Source organism: Ursus maritimus, unplaced genomic scaffold (assembly GCF_017311325.1).
Source record: "Ursus maritimus isolate PB19 unplaced genomic scaffold, ASM1731132v1 scaffold_35, whole genome shotgun sequence".
In the NCBI taxonomy this organism is placed as follows: domain Eukaryota; kingdom Metazoa; phylum Chordata; class Mammalia; order Carnivora; family Ursidae; genus Ursus; species Ursus maritimus.
Window position 1 is genome coordinate 18,680,818 of NW_024426119.1, and position 22,379 is coordinate 18,703,196.

Genomic DNA, 22,379 nt, shown 5'->3' on the forward strand with positions numbered 1-22,379 from the left:
ATAAGGAGTTGTTAGACTTGACTAGATTTTTAGGTCAAGGTGAAGTTTTAGTTATCCTAAATCTAGGATTTTTGATCTGGTATTTCATGGCTTTTCCTTATGTCCAGATTGTTTTTGGCTAATGCTGTTCTCTGAGATACCAGAAACAGGAGGAACAGCAGGGTGTGATTTTAGTTTTGTAGAGGTTGTATTTGAATGCCCAAGAGCCTAAGCAATTGGATATATATGACTGCTTAAGAAACTACTCGGGAATGAAAGGAAGCCTGAGTCTGGAAACGGGCTTCAAGTTTATAATCTTCTTTAAGTAGCCTCAGCTGTATAACTTTGTATTTTTTATGCCTTTGTAACTTCCCATAAATTCTGCATATTTTTACATTACTAGTAAAGCTCTTAAAATGGGAAGGGTTTGCGGGGCGCCTGGGTGGCACAGCGGTTAAGCGTCTGCCTTCGGCTCAGGGCGTGATCCCGGCGTTCTGGGATCGAGCCCCACATCAGGCTCCTCCGCTGTGAGCCTGCTTCTTCCTCTCCCACTCCCCCTGCTTGTGTTCCCTCTCTCTCTGGCTGTCTCTATCTCTGTCAAATAAATAAATAAAATCTTTAAAAAAAAAAATGGGAAGGGTTTGTGCATTTACCTTTGGTCAAAATAATGGGAGGTTCCTCTAGAATTTTGAGTTCCTCGAGAAACAGTTTAGACTTGTGCTACTAACTGTATCATCATCCAGAAGTCTGTTTACCTTTCTTCTTCTTCTTTTTTAAAGAGTTTTATTTATTTATTTGTCAGAGAGAAAGAGAGAGGGTGCGTACAAGCACGGGGCTATGCAGAGAGAGAATCCCAGGACCCTGGGATCACGAACTGAGCCGAAGTTAGATGCTTAACTGACTGAGCCACCCGACGTCCCACCTTTATTCTTTTTGAGTGCCTAATATGTATCCAGCAATGTGCTGTGTGTTGGGAATATATAATAGGCAGGTAAATAAGCAATTACAACAGCATTCTCTTTCAAGTAATAGATTAGGGAAAATACTAGTCTTTGGGGATGGGGTCGGGGAATTGTTCACAAAAGAAGTAATGCATTAGCTGAGATAGGAAGGATGGACACAGGGGTTTGGGTTGAGGTAGTGGGGTAGGGAACTGATCAGAATATCCGCAAAGCCCCAGAGTTAAGAGAAAACCAAGCCTTTTAGGGGAATCAAAATCATGAGGGGAGAGGGAATGGAAGGGGAGAAGATGAGATGCTAGAGACGAAGCGTTAGATATACAGTGCCTTTGGGCATTATCCAAAAGACAGTATGAAAATCTTAACATTTTAAAGGAGTAATATATAAAATTATCATCGTAGGAAGAGCACTGACAAGTGGGGAGGTTCAGATACAATGGCAGATTTGGGTCAGTGTGTCTAGGGTGGAACTCAGAAATTTACTTTTAAAAAGTTTGCTCTAAGTGCAGTGCACCCAACTTTTTGAGAACTGCTGACTTAAAAAGATTCTTTAGTAGGACCGTGAATTTTATCCAAACTGTTTCTCTGGTGTCGTGGCGGGTATTATTTTTCTCATTTGGGCTAGATGTCAAACTTGTCTTCCTTCAAGATGAGTAAACAAAGAATTAAACTGGGGCCTGATTTAAGTGGGCTCCTTGATTCAAAGAACTCAGATATGGTGAAGTTGATCCAATTTAGCAATTTATATACCTTTATTTTGAAATGTTGTCTTTGTTAATTTCATCACCTGAGCTATTAGATTACTTTGTTAGAAAACAAATGGCTAGGAACTGTTTAAAAGAACTTTTTAATGGAAATTATCAAGAGAAGGGTAGGAGATACATACATTAAATATCTCTGATTGGGTTTGGTAACCCACAAGTTTTGGAAGGTTATTAACAAAATAAAGCGCTGGTACGTCTCGGTGGTGAGATGGAGCAGCAGTGAGAATGTGAGCTTATAGAGGAGATTAGAATCTTTCACATGGTGAAGAAAGAATGCTTTTTAGGGTTCAGCCAGTTTTCTTTATCCTACTTCTTTTTTTTTTTTTTTAAAGATTTATTTATTTATTTATTAGACAGAGAGAGACAGCCAGCAAGAGAGGGAACACAAGCAGGGGGAGTGGGAGAGGAAGAAGCAGGCTCCCAGCTGAGGAGCCCGATGTGGGACTCGATCCCGGAACGCCAGGATCACGCCCTGAGCCAAAGGCAGACGCTTAACGACTGCGCTACCCAGGCGCCCACTTTATCCTACTTCTTGTTCCGTATAGAATGGTTTTTCCGACTACCCAGTCACTTAAACCAGAAACCTGGGAGTTATCCTACCAACACTCTCTCCCTCTTATTCAGTCCTTTAAAAAAAACCTTTCATGTCTTCTAACATCTTTCCACCCCTTCCGTTTTCCTTTGTCCCCTCCCCCCTCATCAGTCCTGGTTAAATGTAGGTGCTCATCTTCTCCAGGGAGTAATGCGCTGATGGCTTGTATCCCGCAGGTCCAGGCTCTTTAATTGCATCTTAATTTATGCACTTTTAAAGATTCATACCTGATTTTCTTTTAATATTCCACTCATGCTAGATTAATTGCTTTGCTTAGAACTTTCATATTTAATTTTTTCTGCCTTTGTTTTTGCTCTGTAATGTTTTTTCTGTTCTTTTGGGGACTCCTTCCAGTGTCTTTTTTTTTTTTTTTAAATGGGGAAACAGAACTTTACTTTTTGTGCTATCTCTTAATTTTAAAATTTTGGCAACTAATTCAGGTAAAAAAAAATGCTCTCTTGCATGTCTTAAACATTGCAACCTCATTTATAAAGCCTTCTTTGACCATTCTCCTTTCCTCCTGCTCAGTCTTTGTGTAGTCTCATATGTTAACCCATAATTTTCAAATTTTTATAAAAGAATTCAAGTACAAATAGTAACATATCAAAAAAATTTTTAAAACTCATCAAAACTGACTCAATGAGGAATTGGGAGTTATCTAGTCAATTTAATAAGGAATGCTGAAATAAAATTACTAAGGCATAAAAATTGGTTAATACCCTCTAGGGTATGCAGACTGTAGTCTTTCGGGTAGTCTTCTCTACTGGAAAGAAAATATTTATTGCACCGTAATAGTTTACCTTTAAATTTATAGTTATAAACTGCCTGGGCCCTAATCAGTTGTAAGTAAGAAATCAAGTAATTGAGTGACCTCAGGTGAACTTACTAGAAAATACTCTAGCATGACAGTAAAAGTCATACAGTCATCTTTATATCTTATTTTAGATTTTTCGAATAATTTGTTTGAAAATATGCTAATTGTTATATCATTAATGACCAAGCACCTTCTCATTTTATTATTATTTTTAGGGGGGAGTAGGGGCAGAAGGAGAGGGAGAGAGAGAATCCAACGTGGGGCTTGATCTCATGATGCTGAGATCATGACCTAAGCCGAAATCAAGAGTCTGATGTTTAACCAGCTGAGCCACCCAGGTGCCCCGGCACCTTCTCCTTTTAAAATGTTAGTTTTTCAGGAATCACTAATGAAAGATATAGACCAATATTTTTTGCTCTGTTCTTATTTGAAGACTGGTTCCATATTACATTATCTGCAGTAGAGCTTTCTGTTAGAACACCAACCATCAAGTTGGATTTAATGTGTTCTCAGTGTATGTACAATAATAGAAACATTTATAAGATTTAAATGTATAGAACAAAGCCAGTAAGATATCATTTAATTAGCTTGGTTTTGAAGTTTAAATAGGAGTTTCAGATAGTAAGGGGAAAACAAACCAGGTAGAGTGACCAGTATATGTGTTGGTTTAGGACTTAAGTCTAGGTTATTGTCAGTGACCACAAATTTCTAACCATTTCTGGTCTTTTCCCCCCTATTTTAATTCAGCTGAAGTATTGCTGACACCGTTATTTTCATAAAAAACTGTGATCATATTTCTTCCCTGCTTGAAAAATCTCAGTTGCTTCATGTTGCCAACACAATAGACTTCATTTTGCTTGGCCTGGGAGCTCTTCCACTCCCCTATTTGGTCTCTCAACCCTTGATTTATCGACACGGTCAAATTGGCTTCTCCTTTCCCTTTAGTTCTGCTTGGCCAAATCCTACCTTTTCTTTCAGACTCAGCTTCTTTATTCCTACGGTATGACTGTACTATTCTAGCTCAGGAGGATGTCTTAAAAGTTTGGTTGTGTCTGTTCATACAGGTGTGCAGTTATATGTCCTGTATGATAACTCTATGGATGGCTTGTCTCAGTTTCACCTGGAAGGCAGGCAGTAAGCCACTTTTCATACTTGGGCACAGATAGTGCTTCCTATAGAATTTTTAAAAATATACCCACATGACAATATGTTTTTGTATTTGTAGACCTGAAAAATGTCTGAAAATTCCAGTGACAGTGATTCATCTTGTGGTTGGACTGTCATCAATCATGAGGTATGCTATTTAATACTTTTTATAAGGCTGTTTGTAATACTACAGTGTATCACCTGGGTTTTTTGAAGGCCATTATTTTTCTGCATTGAAGCCTGAGGTTCCATTGTCTATAGCTTGGACATTTTCCCACCCACATTAAACTTCGCTGCTGAAAACTCTTCATGAACCAGTGTCTTCTGCATTATTGTTTGTTGCTTTTCTCAGCTTTGAGACACTGAGAGTTGATTATTGTTTAGGCCCTGTACTTTTATCTACATTCTCATAGAATCTTAACCTCTGTGGTATAGATTGTTTTCATTCTCATTTCATAGTTGAGAAAACTAGAGCTTAAAGTAATTTGCCCAAGATTATGTAACTAGAAAATATCAGAGCCTGCATTTAGACAGACCAGAAAGGAGCATGGGGGAACATGTATTCTACTTTGGATATGTTATGCTACATTATATTACTAACAGAACTTGGTTGAAAAAGAATTATGGCTTGAACACTTTCAGACAATGAGTTTTATTAAAGAAGCATGATGTTACATGACTGGTATATAATAAGCATTAATTTATTTTCCACACTGGTAATATATATTCATTGTAGAAAAATCATAAAAATACTGATGAATAGAAGCAATAAGTTAAAAATCATCTATATCTATTTAAAGTTTTAATGGATTTATCTATAGTTTTCCTATTTGTTTTTAGGATCTCTTAAGCCTTGACTTATTTTCCTTGATTAAGTGGTAATTTTTAGAATTACTTTGATAATATAAGATTTAGACAGTTGGTTACTCATGTCTTCTTAAAATCAACATTAACCAACTTTTTTTTTTTCTGCAATAAAATTTGAAAATTTAATAGCAGCTGGACCAATTGAGATTGGGGTGGTTTCTTTTTTCTTTTCTTTAATAAGTGATTTTTCTATTTTTAACCTGTTTTCTACAAAGCGTAGATCAACTCCCATAGCGGTAACTTCTCCTTCAAGGATAATTAACAGTATAGGAGCAAGGAAGCTGTGGGAGTCTTACTTGTGATTCTGCAGTGTGAAGCAAGACAATAAACCTCTTTGGCACTTAGCCAAGTGTGTCATTAGGGTATTTGGTATTAGAGATATCGTGTCATAGAGTAGATCATATTTGTGTTTTTATCCCTCTTCCCTCCCTGTCTAGCTTTCAGGTTCTACTGCTAGTGTCTTTTCCTTTCTCATTGCCACCATTCTGTTTTAGGCCAGCACTGGCTTCCCCTGTAGTCCCCAATTCAGCCCTAACCTTGCCTGTTTCTCTGATTTTCCTGCCACTTTAGGCAACCCCAGAGTCTTAACATTCAGAGTTCTCTTTAGGATTCAACTCAAAACCTACTCCTTTGATGAATTCTTTTAATTTTTGCTGTTTTTACTTAACGTATATTAGGAGAACTTAGACCTTTTGATTTCATGGGTCAGTGAACTACATGAAAGATTGGGAGAGGGGCATGGGGACAAGCAGGAAGAGCTTAGTGGCTAACTTTATTTTGCTAAATAAAATACAAGGAGGCAAAACTGTAAGATCCGCTGTTTCCTTACACAGAAGATGGCCTGACATCAAAGTAGGAAGGACAGCCTTGGAAGAATAAAGAATACTCTAAAAATTTTATAGGGAAAGTTTGCTCCATTAATCTTATAGGTTCATTTTAATCCTTGCCCTTAGGCTTTTTTGGTTCTACATTGTCATAGTAAATAGTTATTCACATGTGGAAATTTCTACATTGTCATAGTTACTCACATGTGGAAATTTCTCTGAATAGGCTGTAAATTTGAATTTCGGATTTGAATTTTGTATACCTCATAACACATAGTAAAGTACCTTGCATTGTACCTTCATAAATGTTGAGTAGAAGTAAAATAATAGAAATAAGTTCAGTTTAAAAACTTATCCTCTGGGATCAAATGCATTGCTCAGGCTCATAAAATAGAGTAGCGTGTTTGACTTTTGGCTGACTTCTCTTAGAATCTAAGCCTGTGATTCCATTCTGCCATTTCACTGCCATAGGCCTTCATGGACTCAATCGAATAAAAAGTAGTCAGACTAGATCCTGCTCCCTTCGGAGTATGGCGGCATCTAAGACTTTGACCAGTGGAAGTATCTATCTACATGTAGTCATATCCAGCTTCGAGCAGCTGACAGACATACAATTGATGATCGCTTTTTCCATAGGGGTCTGATATAGAGATGGTGAATTCTGAACATGGCACAGCCAGTGACGGCTGTGAGCTCGCTCCAGAATGTACATCTTTGGAGCAAGAGGAGCTACAAGTATTGCAGTCAGAGCAGGGAGGTAAGATATTAAAACAAGTCTGATTTTTTTTTTTTTTTTTTTTAAATAATAGCATGTGTGAATGACAGTGTGAATCTTGCCTTTTTTCTAGCTGGGCAGCCTTTCTAGCTAATCTACATGATGGTGTCACTGAATGACTGGAATCTTAGTGTGGGTTAGGTCGTGGTACCAACCTGCCCAGGGGCTTGCTTATTTGCAGCTGTAGCATATATTTGGGCCTCCATGTAACTCCTTCATACTACAAGTGTAACCACTAACTAAATATTACTAATCTTGATTAAGGCTAGTGATGTACAAAATAATTAATCGTAAGGGATTTACCAAACTCAGCTTTTCTAGTTATCATCACCCGTCAAATTACTTTCGGTTAGAGGTGGTAAAAGGCATTTAACTGCTGTACTCTTGATTTTTCAATTACTTCTTAAACCTTTTAGAAAACTGCATTAAAATGTAAATAGAACATTTCCTCAGGACGATAAAGTGGTGTGTCATGGCTAGAAATAGGATAGATTATACCTGTTAATCTTGTTTTCAGCCTGTGTATTGATTACTCTCTTTTGAAGTGATTCTCATCTTTGATAGGTCAGAGATCTCCTTGAGATCTGAAAGGTGTGGATGGTTTCTCCCAGGAAATGCACATACTCACATATGTGAAAGTACTTCCAGACTTCCTTGGGAGTCCTTGAACCCAAGTCCACCTTTGTTGAAGAGTCTTAATTTCAGATTGATACGCTGTTAGGGGCTTTGTAACACATACAAATGGGGTTGTTTTTCTTTTTTTTCTCCTGTTTTTTTTGGAGGGGCTAAATTATATGAGATACATATTCATGACAGAAAAAAACAATGAGCAAAAAAAATTTTAAGTCACCTTTTATTCTTTTTACCTGGCGATAACTGCTGTTAACATTTGCTATGTGTTCTTTGCTATGTATAATATTTATGTGTTTATCATATTGTTTTAATATTTTTAACTTCAGTTAATTTTATAGCCTTTCATTAAAAATGTAATTTTATGAGCTCTAGTTTTTTTAATACATTTTTTTCTTTGAGGAGTTTCTGATAAAATATATCTGCTATAGTGACATTATCTTGTTTTTCTGTGTCCTTTTGAATCCTTGTTGTTTATAGTCCTTTTTATTGCAAAGAATTCATAATTTGAAGCTATAGTTTTGATTCTTGTGTTACCAGGCATTGACAGTCATTAGAATAATGCTGCTTTTAGGAGTTCAGGAAATATACCATCAGATGTCTGAAAATTGGTTTTCTGTATTAACAAGGCTTTTACAGACACCCTGGATTTAGTACTTTGGTATTGTAAAGTAGAGATTATGTTTACTTAGAGATTTATATTGTTTTTTTAGTAGATGTTAAATGAATTCAGTATCTTAGATTATCCTCTGACAATTTCAAATAATTTTATTTGAAATACAGAGATCTTTTTAGCAATGGTAGAATGTTATTGTTATGTGACATTTAATTAAATCCACTTTAGAAAATTAGGACTAGATTTTATGTACTCAGATTATAGTGTGTGGAGTACAAAAACTCAATTAAGTGTAATTGACTGAATTGATCTTTGCTTTATATCAGAGAGTAGCCAGAATGGCACAGTGTTAATGGGAGAAACTGCTTATCCAGCTTTGGAGGAAACGAAGTCAGCACTTGAGGTAAACTTGTGTTGTACTCTATGGATATATGATAAGAATATTCCTTAGTGAATACTGAAGAATAATTAAAGTTTCCATTTCTAGTTGTGCATTCTTTTCCTCTTTGAATTATAAACGGTATTTATTAAAAATTTTGAGATTCCACAGATTGGTCACTTTTATGATTAAAGTTAGTTTCTGTCTTATAAACTCTTAAGTGAGATGTCTTCTAATTTATCAAAGTAATTACAAAAGTAATTTCTATTCATTTACCCTCTAATAAAATTTTTTTTGGAAATAGTTTGCATTCTTGAATTATATTGAGACATTAAGTTATTAGGGTTTATCTAAAAAGGAAGATTCATTTTTAAATTTGAGAACAAACTAAATCTTGTTTTTTGATGTTTTATTTGACTTCTGGATAAAACTAGATTAAATGATTTTTACATGGTGTAGCTATTGAAGTTTATTACACATATAACCAGGGAAATTTGTAATCAATCTTATGGGCTTCCTGACTAGAGTTATGCTCCAATAAACCCATGTAATTAGTGAGAAATGAATCCTCTCTTTTCTGTTGTCCTTGGTTTTAAAGGTGGGCTTGTCAGCTTGGCAACAATGATTAGGCAGCAGTTTGATCTAATTCTTAGAATCGCCAAGGGGTTTGATGGTGGTGTCGAAGTAAAAGATGAGCCTGCTATTGTAATCTTTGTCTTTTGGGCGGGACTCCTGTCTTTTAGTTTCAGCCCAAATTACCGTAAGTACTGTTGTATACTTTGAGCTTCATAGAAAATATCAGGCTCTAATTGTTAAACTTACTGTCTTTAAAATTATTCCTCAGAGAGAAGAAGAAAAGTCATCTGAAGACAATGTCTATTTTGGAACTGTCAGTGATGATTCTGATATTGTTACCCTTGAGCCACCTAAGTTAGAAGAAATTGGAAATCCAGAAGCTCTGATTGTTGAAGAAGCACACAGTCCGGAAGACTTTAACATGGGCTCTTCTTCCAGCAGCCAGTATACCTTCTGTCAGCCAGAAACTGGTAAGAGCTATGTAAAGAATACACTGATAGAGACTTCAGGTCTCCTATGACCACATTTTATATAATGGCCAAGTTTTTAATGTAGTTGAGATTTTTTGTAAAATCTCCTGTTTTATCTAGTGCTTTCTTAGACTGTAGGTCCAGAGCCGAATTGCTGTAACAATAAATACCATTTTTTATTAAGTAAAAGATGAAAAAACCTATCTTCAAGGAGATTTGTTATTACCTGAAACACTTCAAAACGCGTTTGACATATTTTAGTTATTTAGGGGTGGAAGATTGAGCCATCACAACTAAAAACAGGAGAAAGTTATGATTTCTACTTACAGTGGCACAAATTTTCTATTCTAGAAATTGTGAAAGAAGGTTCTTATTGAAGTCTGTTAGATCCTTTCAGTTATTAACCATTTAACAAACATTTATCGAGTGCCACTTCCGTTCTAACTAGAGTTCACAGAGCTGGCAGTGCAGCAGCATCCCCAAGCCCCTGACCTTTGTATCTTTCCTTTTAGATTGAGGTAAGAACGGGTGCCTATTTTAAGTCATATTATTAATGCACTTAATGCCTACTGTTCAGACAATGATTTGGAGGTTAAAATGTGAGTTCCTGAGTTAATGCCTTTCTATATTTTTTTGGCTCAGCTTGAGGGATGTATATAATATCTTTCAAGGTGGACATAAATATTTAGACACAAAGTTACTGGGAAATAAAAGAAACAAAGCTATAATTAACTCACAGTTATTAACCAACACTTGTAACTCAAGGATAAATTGAGAGAAAGACAAGTTGGACCACTGCTAGTGATTCCAAAATTTCCTAATATGATGCAGAAATAAGGATGTGTTTATTTCAGGTCATTTTCTTAGAGTTTACCATTCTTTAATAATCACATTTGCCAGAATCAGACAATGGAATTTCTGTTATTCCATTTCAAGCTAATAAAATGTCAAGTAGAGATTTTTAGCTATCTCATTGAATGGCAAGTTATTTTCAATTAGTATATCAGTTTGCCTATGAGCAAGAGTTTAAAAACACTTTATTCAAATATTTGAATACTCATCTGGCATTCTTAGTGGCCAGCCTTTGCCAGAATGGTGTACAAAGACAAATGAATTGACTTCAGAAACTTTTTTTGTTCATCAAATTTTATTTTATTTGTTTAAATCCAGGATTTGTGTGTATTCAAGTCTTCTTTTTTTCCTTCTTTTCTTTATTTTCTTGGAAGACTATAGATGCTAGTTTAATTTGAGAATATTCATGGGCCAGAAAAAGTAGTCACACTGAAGCAAGAGTATTGCAGAAGGGTCCAAGCAGACATTTAAGAACTTGATCGTACACACTTAATTTTTTCAGGAACTTGGGCACTTCAAAGGACATTATTCTGGTTTTTATCTCCTTTCTGAACTTGGACTCCTTGGAAATTTTATAGTTTCAGCTGAGAGAAATATTTTTACTAGGAGTATTTTTATCCATTGCTATCTCTCCTGAAGGAATGAATTATTTCAGTAAAGAAAGTGTTATATAAAATAATTTTAAGAAATGACACTTTGGATTATGTTGAAAATACTATATATAAATCAATTGCCAACAGCCTCATCTCCTGTTTTTTTGGTTTGTTAATCCCCTACTACCCATTGCCTGGTTATTTTGATTTTTCCTTTCCCTTCTTCTCCATCTCTGTAGGATTTCAAGTTTTTTCTTCTCAATTAGATTCTCGTGGCAGTGTACTTTCTGTTCATTTAAGAATACTACCCAGTGCCCCCACTGGACTCTCCCCCAAGAAAGCAAAGTTGGTAGTTGTAGAAAAGTTTGTATTGCTTATATATATATATATTTTTAAAGGCATGATTGTTCAGTTTTGATGGAGCATAAATGACAATGTTGGGTGATAATTAAATAAGTATTTTCAATTCTCTTTTTCCTTTTTAGTCTTTATGATAAAGCTTTATACATCTTTTTTTCCTGTTTATTCACAAAAGAAAGGTGGTGGGAGAAGCTGTGGAAGATTCCTGAGTGCATAAGGGGATGGGATGATCAGCTGAAACACCATGTTCCTAGCCAACTCGCTTTCCAAGGTGGTGTGACTAAATCTGATCAGCTTTTCTAGAGCTGAGTGTGCCTAGTCACATTTACGATTTACTTAGTGCTTAAAGATAACTGTTGTCATCTGTGATACTCTAAACAGGTGTTCAAATTGATCTTGTAATAAAGCTGGCTAAGCTTCTTGCATGCCTTTGCATTGCCTGTGTCTTGGACTATGGGCCAAATTAAGCTTTGAAAGAAATTTAAAAATCAAAATATTTGAGCTATCGGATGTATGGGTTAAAAAAGATGGAAGCAATTAGATAAGGATATGAATTTATTAATATGGATTAGGCTGGCTTGTTTACTTAGAATCTGTAATGAAGGCAATATGCCAACGTAGAATTAAATTTATTTAAGGGATTTTGACAAATGGTTTGTTTTTACATTTATCCGTCTTAATACTGTCAGAAAGTCTGACTTAAATACTCCAGCCATGATCTTGAATGCCTTTGTATCATGTAATGCTTTGTTTAAGTCTTCCTTTCTTTCTCTTTGTCCAAGAAATGTAACCTCACAGCTGAGGCGACGGCATCTGGGAAAAACTAGTGATCAAGAATAACCAGATAATCATGATGGGCATAAGGGTCATGACCAAAAGATCTCTCAGTGGCATCTGTATCACTAAATATTAGGAATATTCATTCATTCAGTAGTTCTCTTTTTGTCTTTGTGTTTGTCGTTGTCGGTGTGAAAGTTAACCAAATCCTCTGTGACCCATCTTTACAAAGCACTGCCTAACCCGCTCACCAGCTTTCCTGTGGCATGGATATCCTGTCTTCTGAAGAGCTGTTTTGCTTTTTTGAAGCATGAATGTTTGTTGTTTGGAGCTCTTTGTATCAAATTGAGGTCCACATTTTATCTTTACTTTGGGGCTTTTTTTTTTTTTCCTTCTAACTGGCCTGTGGAAATGATTACCGAGCCATCTAACTTCTGTGTCAACATGTAGCTTATTGATTGATGGAACAGTGTTAACAAGTTCTACGTTTGAAAAAACCGAAGGTGATTTTTTTAGTGGATGTATTACCAGGACTTGAGATTTCTTACGGATTTTTTTGTTGTTGTTCTTTACTGTTCTTTTCATGAAGAAGCAGCACCAGACTAGTCCTTAATATCGGAGATAGCTGTTGTGTCACTTCCTCATGCTGACATATTTACTAGAGGGTAAAATTAATAACCTTCTAGTAAGAGTGGCAGTCGAAGGGAAGGGCTCATCTGACTTCTGGAAACCTGGTTTAAACTGTAGTGCCTTGAACGTTGATTGTGGACTCAAGGATGGAAATGAAACTAGGGTCCAGATACACCCACGAAAACTTTTGGTAGTTATTGTACTTTGTAAGTTACAGGAACTGTTCGTATACCTCCCTGTGTTCCTTAAACAGTTGAGCTTAGACTACCTCTACTTGAAATCGAAGAGGGTTTTTTCTTTCAGAAACAGTATCTATTTATGGCTCTAATAGCAAAGACATTTAATAGGCTATGGGAATGACTGACTGTTCTAATAGTGTAAACTATAAGAGAAGTTAAAAAAATAAAACCAGATAGACCCTCAAAGGCACAGAATATGATTAATAGATTCTTATGTATCACAGTTGAAATCTTTTATGTTTCGGCTTTGTGTTGATAAACTTGAAAACTTGAGTTTCTGTTTGTGTTGTTTTTGGTTTTGGCCGTCTTATGTAAAAGGGCATGTAGGGATGGCATTGATTATTCTAAATCATATTTATTGGAAAAGCTATTCTAAAATTCTTAATATTTACATTTTTCTTTTTAAAATAGTATTTTCATCCCAGCCTAGCGACGATGAATCAAGTAGTGATGAAACCAGTCATCAGCCCAGTCCTGCTTTTAGACGCCGCCGTGCTAGGAAGAAGACTGTTTCTAGTTCAGAATCTGAGGAACGGCTGCTCCCCGAACAAGAAGCTGAGCCCTCTAAGGAGCTGTGTAAACGCCAGTTCAGCAGTGGTCTCAATAAGTGTGTTATACTAGCTTTAGTGATTGCAATTAGCATGGGATTTGGACATTTCTATGGTAAGTATTTGGAAATTTGTTACACTTAAACAGATGGCATGTATGGGCACTTGCTAAGAGAGGAATTCTGGGATCTGTTTTCAGTGTCATCATTAAATACGTGACCTTGGAAAGCTTGCAATCTGTTTGAGCCTCAGGTTTCTGATTTGGAAAATGGGGATAGTGCTTGCAAAGCTGTTTTCACCTACGTTAGGTGGTATTTATTTAAGACATGTAGGGATTTTTAGCGTGCGTGTTTATTTTTATTTTTTTAAAGATTTTATTTATTTGAGAGAGCGAGAGAGCACAAGTGAGAGAGCACAAGTGGCAGGGAGGGGCAGAGGGAGAGGGAGAAGCAGGCTTCCCTCTGAGCAGGGAGCCCAGTGCCAGGACCCCAAGATCATGACCTGAGCTGAAGGCAGACGCTAACCAACTGAGCCGCCCTAATGCAGAGCCTTTAAAAGTGTCCTGGGTGAAAAGAGGAAGGAATTCCATGTGGTATAATTTTTCATTGGGAAGCCTAACCATTGAGTCTTATTTATAACATGTCTGTTTGTACAAAGATGAGACTGTTTGAGAACTGAACGTTTCACACTCATTCACACACTCTGTATTAGAATTTTGAAAAAAATCACTTTAAACAAATGTTTTAGATCTTGTCAGCTTTACAGATTTCAGTTTTCCATACATGAAGTACTTCTAGGTTTTTTGCTGATATGATCCACAATTTAACTTCTGGAATATTCCCATTTTGTTCCTTCCAACAGTGTCTGCCTTATGCAAAAATTGAAGAGTTACATGTACCCTTTGTTAATTTGTGGAAAAGATACATTAAAAACATACATAGTGTATGTTAGAATAAACTTAATCAATACTTGTTAAGTCAGAGTCAGTAAAATGGGTTTCTTCTTGTCTAACTTTATATTGATAAATATAAGTATTTAGACTTCTGGTGGATGCTTGCTTGAATTTAATACTGAGATACTATAATTTGTATCCTCCCCTGAAATTTATTGTAAGAGATTTGACTTGAAATAATATGATTACTTTTGCTTATTATCTAGCTGGAACAAATGTATGAATGTATTTTTGAGAATGATCTTTTTCCCCACAGGTAAACATGGAGGTAACAAAGAAGGTCTCATCTTAATCTTTTTTTCTTACTAAAAAATTTGGACAGTGATTTAATGTTAATCCAGATTGCATTGAAACCCCACCATTTGCATGACCTTTTAAGTATTTTGTAGAAAGAACAATGTAGAGAGGAGTGCTTTCAAAATTGAGAAATTGCTGCTCTGTTAAAGATTTTGGTTACTTGTAAAATTTACTTTAATGATGATATCTAATAAAACACGTTCCTATACTTTTTAAAATTATCTTTTCAGAATATGAAAAGTATGGGTAATATGAAATAGTTTTGCATGGTGATGAGATTGGCTCAGTGAGCATATAAAAACCGTTAGTTTTTCAAGGTCACTGTTTAAAGGACATCATGTTTTTTCTTAATTCTGGCACTGGTCTCAACACTTCAGGAGCTTCTTTGAGTTGATTTCAGAGCCAGTTTGAATTTCTCATGCACTGTGAAGCTAGGCGTTGCGTACTCCATAATCAATCGTTTGCTTACAAATTATTTAACAAACATACTATTTAAGTGAATTACTTAGAGCATTCACCAGCCTCAGCTCTTTATAAATTTGGAGAATCAGATCTATCCCAGAAGGAAGGGAAAACCAGCAGGATTGAGGATAGTAAAACAGTACACTGCAGGTATTTCGTACTGCTCAGGTTCTGAAAGTGCTTACAAAAGTTAAAAAAAGAAAATTTTCACATATGAAGCACCTGTCTTCCTTACGCTTTCTTTACATTGTAAGCTATCCGTATTCTAAATCAGCAGTGGAGTTCAGTTCATTTGATTTTCTCGTGGAGTTACCTTAAGCATTGCTAGGACTACCTTGCTCTTCAGACACTGTAGCAGAATATAGCTAGGTGCTAAGTTATGTAGCACAGAAAAGAATTATAGCTCAAAAACTGTACTTACTGAGTCATCCTGGAGGTGGTAGGTTTTGGGTGGGGTCTGGTCTTACGCTTATGGTAGGCAGAAGGAAAGTGGAACATTCCAGCAATGGAGAACCTGACAACCTGAAAGTAAACTTTGCTGGGTTTGGGAGCAAGAAGACTGACTGGACTACAGCAGAGTAGATAAATTAGAAATAGTGGAGTAAAACATTGGCATACGTGGGCCGGTGTTATGTTGTAAAACATCTTGGAATCTGGGTAAGAGTTTAATCTGTAGAGTGACCTCATGCTAATTTTAGAGGAAAAGTGCAGGGAGGCATATGGTATGGGAAAAATTAAGATCGTCATTTAAGAGGGTTTGTAATCCTGATATTTGGTGATCAGGGCCTTGACAATTATAGTGAAGGTGGGGATGGAGAGAAGGTGAGTGAAATAAGGGACACTGAAGTAATAGTGAAAAATACAACTTTGAGCCAGGATACTTGTGATATTGGTTTATTTTTTAAATTCCAAGAAGTGTCCTAGTTGCTTTATTTTTGGAATTGGGGTGTTTCTGTGAAAGTTTTTGCTAGGTGATAAATAGATGGTGAGCACACTTTGGTTTGTTTTTATCCAACTTTATTCTAGAGTAGTTTAGGGAAGGTGTTAAGGTTAGATTTTTTTTTTTCATGAAGACTCCCCCCAAATTGTGCCCAGCAGGCAGCTGGGGTATTATTTGTAAGCTCTGGTAAGATTGGACTCAGAAGAGAAATCTTACAGCACTGATAGCAAAAACTGGGTTTTTATGATTAAGATACGTAGCTCTGTAGACATGACAAGGCCAAAGATTGTACCTTGGGTGGTAACACTTTATACTTAGGCGGCTAAAGATATAGGAAAAAAAAAAAACAAAACAACCCAGTAGTTACTAGATAAATAAAGGCCACATGAAGACAGTTGTCCAGCATATGTTATGTGATAGTACTGCAAATTCAGACCTTAACGCATAGTTTTAGGTTATGTTCCAGGGGGCGAAGGAATTCATCCTGTCAGCAGTTTGAAAAGAAAGAGTTTTTCTGTTATTCTGGGAACTACAAATGAATCTTCAACATTAAAAAAAAAATCTGAGATTCTTTTGAGTAATATTGAGACAAATTGGCCATGCTTTTCTAAATTGGAAAATTGAAAGAGAGGAAGTGAAACTTAACAGAATATCATAGCTAGTAATGGTTGTTTGTAATTTGGCAAAAGTTTTCTTAGTGTTTTTCAAGATTATTGAAGAAATTGAAAGCTAATTTTTTTTAGCAGTAGGGTTAGAAATAGTAAACTATCATTACATCTTTTCATTACAAAATCCTGTGATATCTTTATAATAATAGTATGCCACTTGGTAGATGTTACGGTCAAGCTTTCCAAATGCCTTTTGCCTTATTTTTGAATCAGTGTTTTTTTCTCTCTCATGCATGAGGCGTGCAGCAGCATGTGAACAGCATGTCTTGGCAAATTAACATTTTGGTTTTTAGGGTGAAAATATAGAGCATGCTAGTTGGTTTAAGACTTCCCGCTGCAGGGATGGGGATGGCGGTACTCTGGTACAGACCTAGCTAATGCAGAACTCTTCAACGATTTGGCTCTGAGAATGGCGGGTAATCACAGCCAGTTATTTTCCTTGCTGTACTTTTTGGGCTGTGTTACATCATTTACTAGGCAAAATGTAGTGAGAAAAAAATAGACATTTTTATTTTTCCTTATTGACTTACATCCTGTGAATAGATTGCATGGTTTGTTTTTTTTCCCTGTTGAAGACAACACTTTATGTCCCTCACCAGTCTCTCAAAACAACAAACCTGAGTGCCCTCGATATAGTAAGATTAAAACATTATATAGGCTTTTTTTTTTTTTAAGGGTAAGTGTGGGCTGGCTTGTTTTAGTCAGAAGGATAGTGAACTGCTTACATGTCCCTGGGTGTATGCTAATAAAAAAAATAGATTGACCTACTTGGACTGATTTATATTAACATCCGTCCAGCACCATTTGATGAATGACACCATGAGATTTTACTTATTCTTTTGTTTATATAATCAGAGTTTTTATAGAACTTGAAGTGCTGCCCTTGAAGAAAATGATCCTGTCCAGGTTAATTAATTAAATATATACAGATTAAATGTTTTATTATATGTTTTAAAATATCGGTCATCATAACATTTCTGTTACATGTATATGTGTGTGTATCTACGTATATGTCCCTAATAAAAATTTTCATTTTTCAGGCACAATTCAGATTCAGAAGCGTCAACAGTTAGTCAGAAAGATACATGAAGATGAATTGAATGATATGAAGGATTATCTTTCCCAATGTCAACAGGAACAAGAATCTTTTATAGATTATAAGGTATGTACTAACAGACTTTATAAGAAAGAATTGTTAGCCAATAATTATTGGGCTTTTCAGATACAAGTACAAAGCAGATCAGTGATTCAGTAATAATATTATAATAATTGTTGATTACTTACTGTGTCCTAGTCACTGCTCTGAGTACCTCACATACAGTATTTCTCTTACTGCTCCCCATAGCCCTGTGAATTAAGCAAGTATTAGCTTCGTTTCATAGATGGGAAAGAGGTTCAAAAAAATTAACTTTTCCAAGGCTAGCAATTGGCAAAGCTAAATTTATCTGATTTCAAAAATTTTATTTCTAATTACTATAATTAACATTTTTAATTAATAATATTTATAGAAAACATTGTTACTAACATTATTTTTACAGAACTAGGTAAATATTTTCAGTCAGTGAGAAAGGAGACTTTGTAGCTTCTCTCTAAGATCTTCCCTTGATCAAGAGAAATAATCAGCCAGTCCTTTTTCTTTGGTTTCTTGTTCAGTCTGGCAGAAGAGAGAGCATGTTATATTTGCCTGCCTAAACTCACCTAACACCGGCAGGACTGTGCTGTCCATTAACCGCTGTGTGGGTTTATGAGGACCAGTGTAATAGCTGGTCTCCTCTCTGGTTCTTCATAAGAGGGGTATAGGGCTTGTAGATAAACTCAGGGTAGAAAAGTAAACTGTTCCTCTTTCCTTCCATTCTCCCAAATTTCCCTCACAATTTATGTATCCCTTATTAGGGTTATGATTGTATTTCTTTAGAAGACAAAATCCCACTTGACATCTGGATTAGGTCATTTTTCAGGCAGGGATTCCTGAAGTTTTTGTAAGTAGTGTAGTTTTTCCTACCTTGATCAAAGGATGTTTTAAAAAGAGTAGGCATTTTCTTCTTCACCACCATGGTTTCTGGTTCCATAGAATGATGTTGGCTTTTAGGAGACTGACCCTGCATAGATCTTTACTGAGTCAGTTCTTGCAGGCTTCTTTCCTCTAGCTATTAAATGTGGTTTGGATTTTGAAGGTCTTCATGGGAGACGTGCCCGGGATTTGCTTATGAGGCACTTCAAGATTATGGAGTTTACTGAATGCAGAATATACCCTCCAGTCATTCTGTGGTCCCTTGTGCTTTTGCATTTAAAAATAATGCTACGTTAGTCTGTACTGCTCCATGGTCCACTTCTTTTGGGTACACAAAGCTTGTTTTCTCCCACATATGGAGAGCAGATGAAATGATTATGATGAAATTTTTTAAAAAATTTCTTTGAGAGAGAGACAGTACGGGTGGGGGGGTCAGGGAGGCAAAGGATGAGGGGGAGAGAGAATCCCAAGCGAGGCTCAATCTCAGGATCCTCAGATCGTGACCTGAGCCAAAATCAAGTCGGATGCTAATCCGACTGAGCCACCCAGGCGCCCCTGATTATTGTGAAATTTTAAATTTTAATTTGTTCTTTGAAGACTAATGAACCAGATAATGGACCATCCATTTCAGATAGTTATTTTTCAGGTGGAAATACTGTCATTCTCCAAAGGACATTTTTCTTTTGTTTCTGTATATCTGATTTTTTAGTCTGATTCAAATAGGATAACTATAATGTCTGTGGTAAATTAAGTAAAATATAAGTATCATTTGCTGATTTATATACAAGGTATTTTAACTGACTGGATAATGCTATAACCATTAGCCTACTTAAACATGTTTAATTTCTTGCTGTTTTGGTGAACGTTTATTACTAACATATATGTTGAAAGAGATATTCAAGGCTACTTTGAAATGCAGCAGAATTTTGTAAACCTAACTGAACATGGTTTCCTCTCTTTCAAGGGTGCTGACTTCAGAGTTCACATTGCTAATCTGGTGATAGTCTCTTCAGAAGATTATTTGAAAACTGAGAACTTAGTTATGAATGTTACCAAGATTCAGTCCTCTAAGAAGTGCTGAGAGAACTTGCAGGACTTAGCTGAACTTACTTTGGAATGTTAATTTGCACAGGGTGAAGATCTTTCAGATAGGACTAAAATTATTGAAATGTTTTCCTTTCAGAGTGCAGAGAATATAAATAGAATTTTTTGAATTTTCAAGTCATCTCTAGCTATAGTTTTCCTTTTTATAAAAGAGCATCTCCTTCATCCAAGGGTCAGAGAAGCCTTTAGTTCTGCCTAAATTTTCTTAAGGAGACTTCTCAGGAGAGATTGGAGTTCTGTAGTCAAAAGATAGACTGGTCTCCTTTTCTCCTGACTTGTAATTGGGCCTCTAAACCATTAAGGCTTTTATATGATTATGGGAAATAATCAGTAATCACTAATAAACATTAATCAGAAGTACTCCTAGCTCTATTTTAGAAATCTTACTTGGGATAAACCAGGCTCTAGCTCATTTTTTCCAGTCTTTAAATTCTTCCAGCGTGCTGTGTTATTATTTTGATGTGGTTCCATGCTGTGCATTTTCTTGCATATGAACTTTTATTTTCTGATATATATGTATTGAAATACATATATATATATATACTCTACCAATATATACACTGCATAAAGGATAGTCTCTGCAGAAATAGATACTAAAAATTTATGCGTATTGGTCACATACGGTTATGTCTTAAAGATTTGAATTGAGCTTTTAAATAAAGCATTTGACATTTTTCTTCTCTTTCAAAAAATATAGTCTTTGAAGGAAAACCTTGCAAGATGTTGGGCACTTACTGAAGAAGAGAAGATGTCCTTTGAAACTCAGAAAAAGAACCTTGATACAGAAAATCAGTATTTAAGAATATCTCTGGAGAAGGAAGAAAAAGCCTTATCTTTATTACAGGAAGAGTTAAGGAAACTAAGAGAACAGATTAGGATATTGGAAGATAAAGGGACAGGTACTGAATTAGTCACAGAAAATCAGAAACTTAAGCAGCATCTGGAAGAAGAAAAGCTGAAGACACACAGCTTCCATAATCAGAGGGAGACTCTTTTGGCAGAAGCAAAGATGCTAAGGAGGGAACTGGAGAGAGAACGACTAGTAACCATGGCTTTAAAGGTGGAACTCCAGCAGTTAAGCTCCAGTGAGTCATACGGCAACCCAGACTCTCCCAACGTATTGACCGAAAAAAAGGAAATAGACATCTTACGGGAAAGACTCACTGAGCTGGAGCAGAAGCTAACCTTTGAACAGCAGCGTTCTGATTTGTGGGAAAGACTGTATATTGAGGCAAAAGATGAAAATGCAAAACAAGAAACGGATGGAAAAAAGAAAGGGAGCAGAGGAAACCACAGGGCTAAAAATAAGTCAAAGGAAACATTTTTGGGTTCAGTTAAGGAAACATTTGATGCCATGAAGAATTCTACCAAGGAGTTTGTGAGGCATCATAAAGAAAAAATTAAACAGGCTAAAGAAGCTGTGAAAGAAAATCTGAAAAAATTTTCAGACTCAGTTAAATCTACTTTCAGGCATTTCAAAGATACCACCAAGAATATCTTTGATGAAAAGGGCAATAAAAGATTTAGTGCCACAAAAGAAGAAGCAGCTAAAAAACCAACAGTCTTCAGTGAATATTTACACCCGCAGTATAAGGCACGTACACAAAACCAGAATAAAGGCCCTACTATGCAAAGAGAGGGAAGGAAGGAAAAGCCAATTCACTTTGAAGAATTTAGAAAAAATACAAATTCACAGAAATGCAATGCTGAGCATGACTGTAGTGAAAATTATGATTCTTTCAGAAAGTCTTGTTCTGGTGTATTTGAATGTGCTCAGCAGGAATCCATTAACCTTTTTAATATGAAAGTGTTGAATCCTGTAAGGATAGATGAATTTAGACAGTTAATTGAAAGGTATTTATTAGAAAAACTGGATAGTTTTCATCATTGGAAAGAACTCGATCAATTCATCAATAAGTTTTTCCTAAATGGTGTCTTTATACATGATCGGAAGCTCTTCACTGACTTTGTTAATGATGTTAAAGATTATCTTAAAGACATGAAGGACTATCAAGTAGATAATGATGGAGTGTTTGAGAAGTTGGATGGATATATATTTAGACACTTCTTTGGTCACACTCTTTCCCCTCCATATGGACCCAGGTCGGTTTACATAGCACCATGTTATTATAATAGTTTTTAACATTTATAGATTGGGTAGCATTTTTATCATTTTAACATTTTGGAATGTTACTATCCATAAGGTACTTTTCGTAAGGAAAAAAAAAGTGCTATTTGTAAAAGTACTTTATTGCCAGAGAATTTAGAATTAATTGTCGAAAGATACAATTTTAAGTTAAGAGCTATTACAAACTAAAAATTTCATATCATCAGTTTGACTTGAGCAAATGGTTTAATTTCTGCCTTAAAAGTGAGTTAAGGATATGTAAATCCTGTTTTAGCCTCTCATCTCTCTTCATTCTAGTTTATATGAAAAGATAATCATCTTAAGTGAAATGATTTTTCTTTGGTCTTTTATTTATTTACTCACTTTGGGAGGCTAGGGTGAACAATACAGATTTCACTGAAATCGGACGAGCTCATATGTAACGATT

General features: G+C 35.8%; 1 protein-coding gene across 5 annotated transcripts in view; it reads left to right on the forward strand.

The window, feature by feature from the left end:
• CCPG1 (cell cycle progression 1) overlaps positions 1–22,379 on the forward strand; it is a 38,276-nt gene that overhangs the window by 13,282 nt on the left and 2,615 nt on the right. For 4 of the 5 annotated variants that reach the window (XM_040620613.1, XM_040620616.1, XM_040620615.1 and 1 more), the window contains exons 2-8: positions 4,334–4,402; positions 6,582–6,702; positions 8,293–8,369; positions 9,190–9,391; positions 13,254–13,505; positions 17,750–17,871; positions 20,522–21,927. In XM_040620613.1, the coding sequence (XP_040476547.1) occupies positions 4,343–4,402; positions 6,582–6,702; positions 8,293–8,369; positions 9,190–9,391; positions 13,254–13,505; positions 17,750–17,871; positions 20,522–21,927 (2,240 nt within the window). In that variant the 5' untranslated portion in view covers positions 4,334–4,342. The remainder of the gene's footprint in view (positions 1–4,333; positions 4,403–6,581; positions 6,703–8,292; positions 8,370–9,189; positions 9,392–13,253; positions 13,506–17,749; positions 17,872–20,521; positions 21,928–22,379) is intronic. The other variant, XM_040620617.1, reaches the window with a different exon arrangement.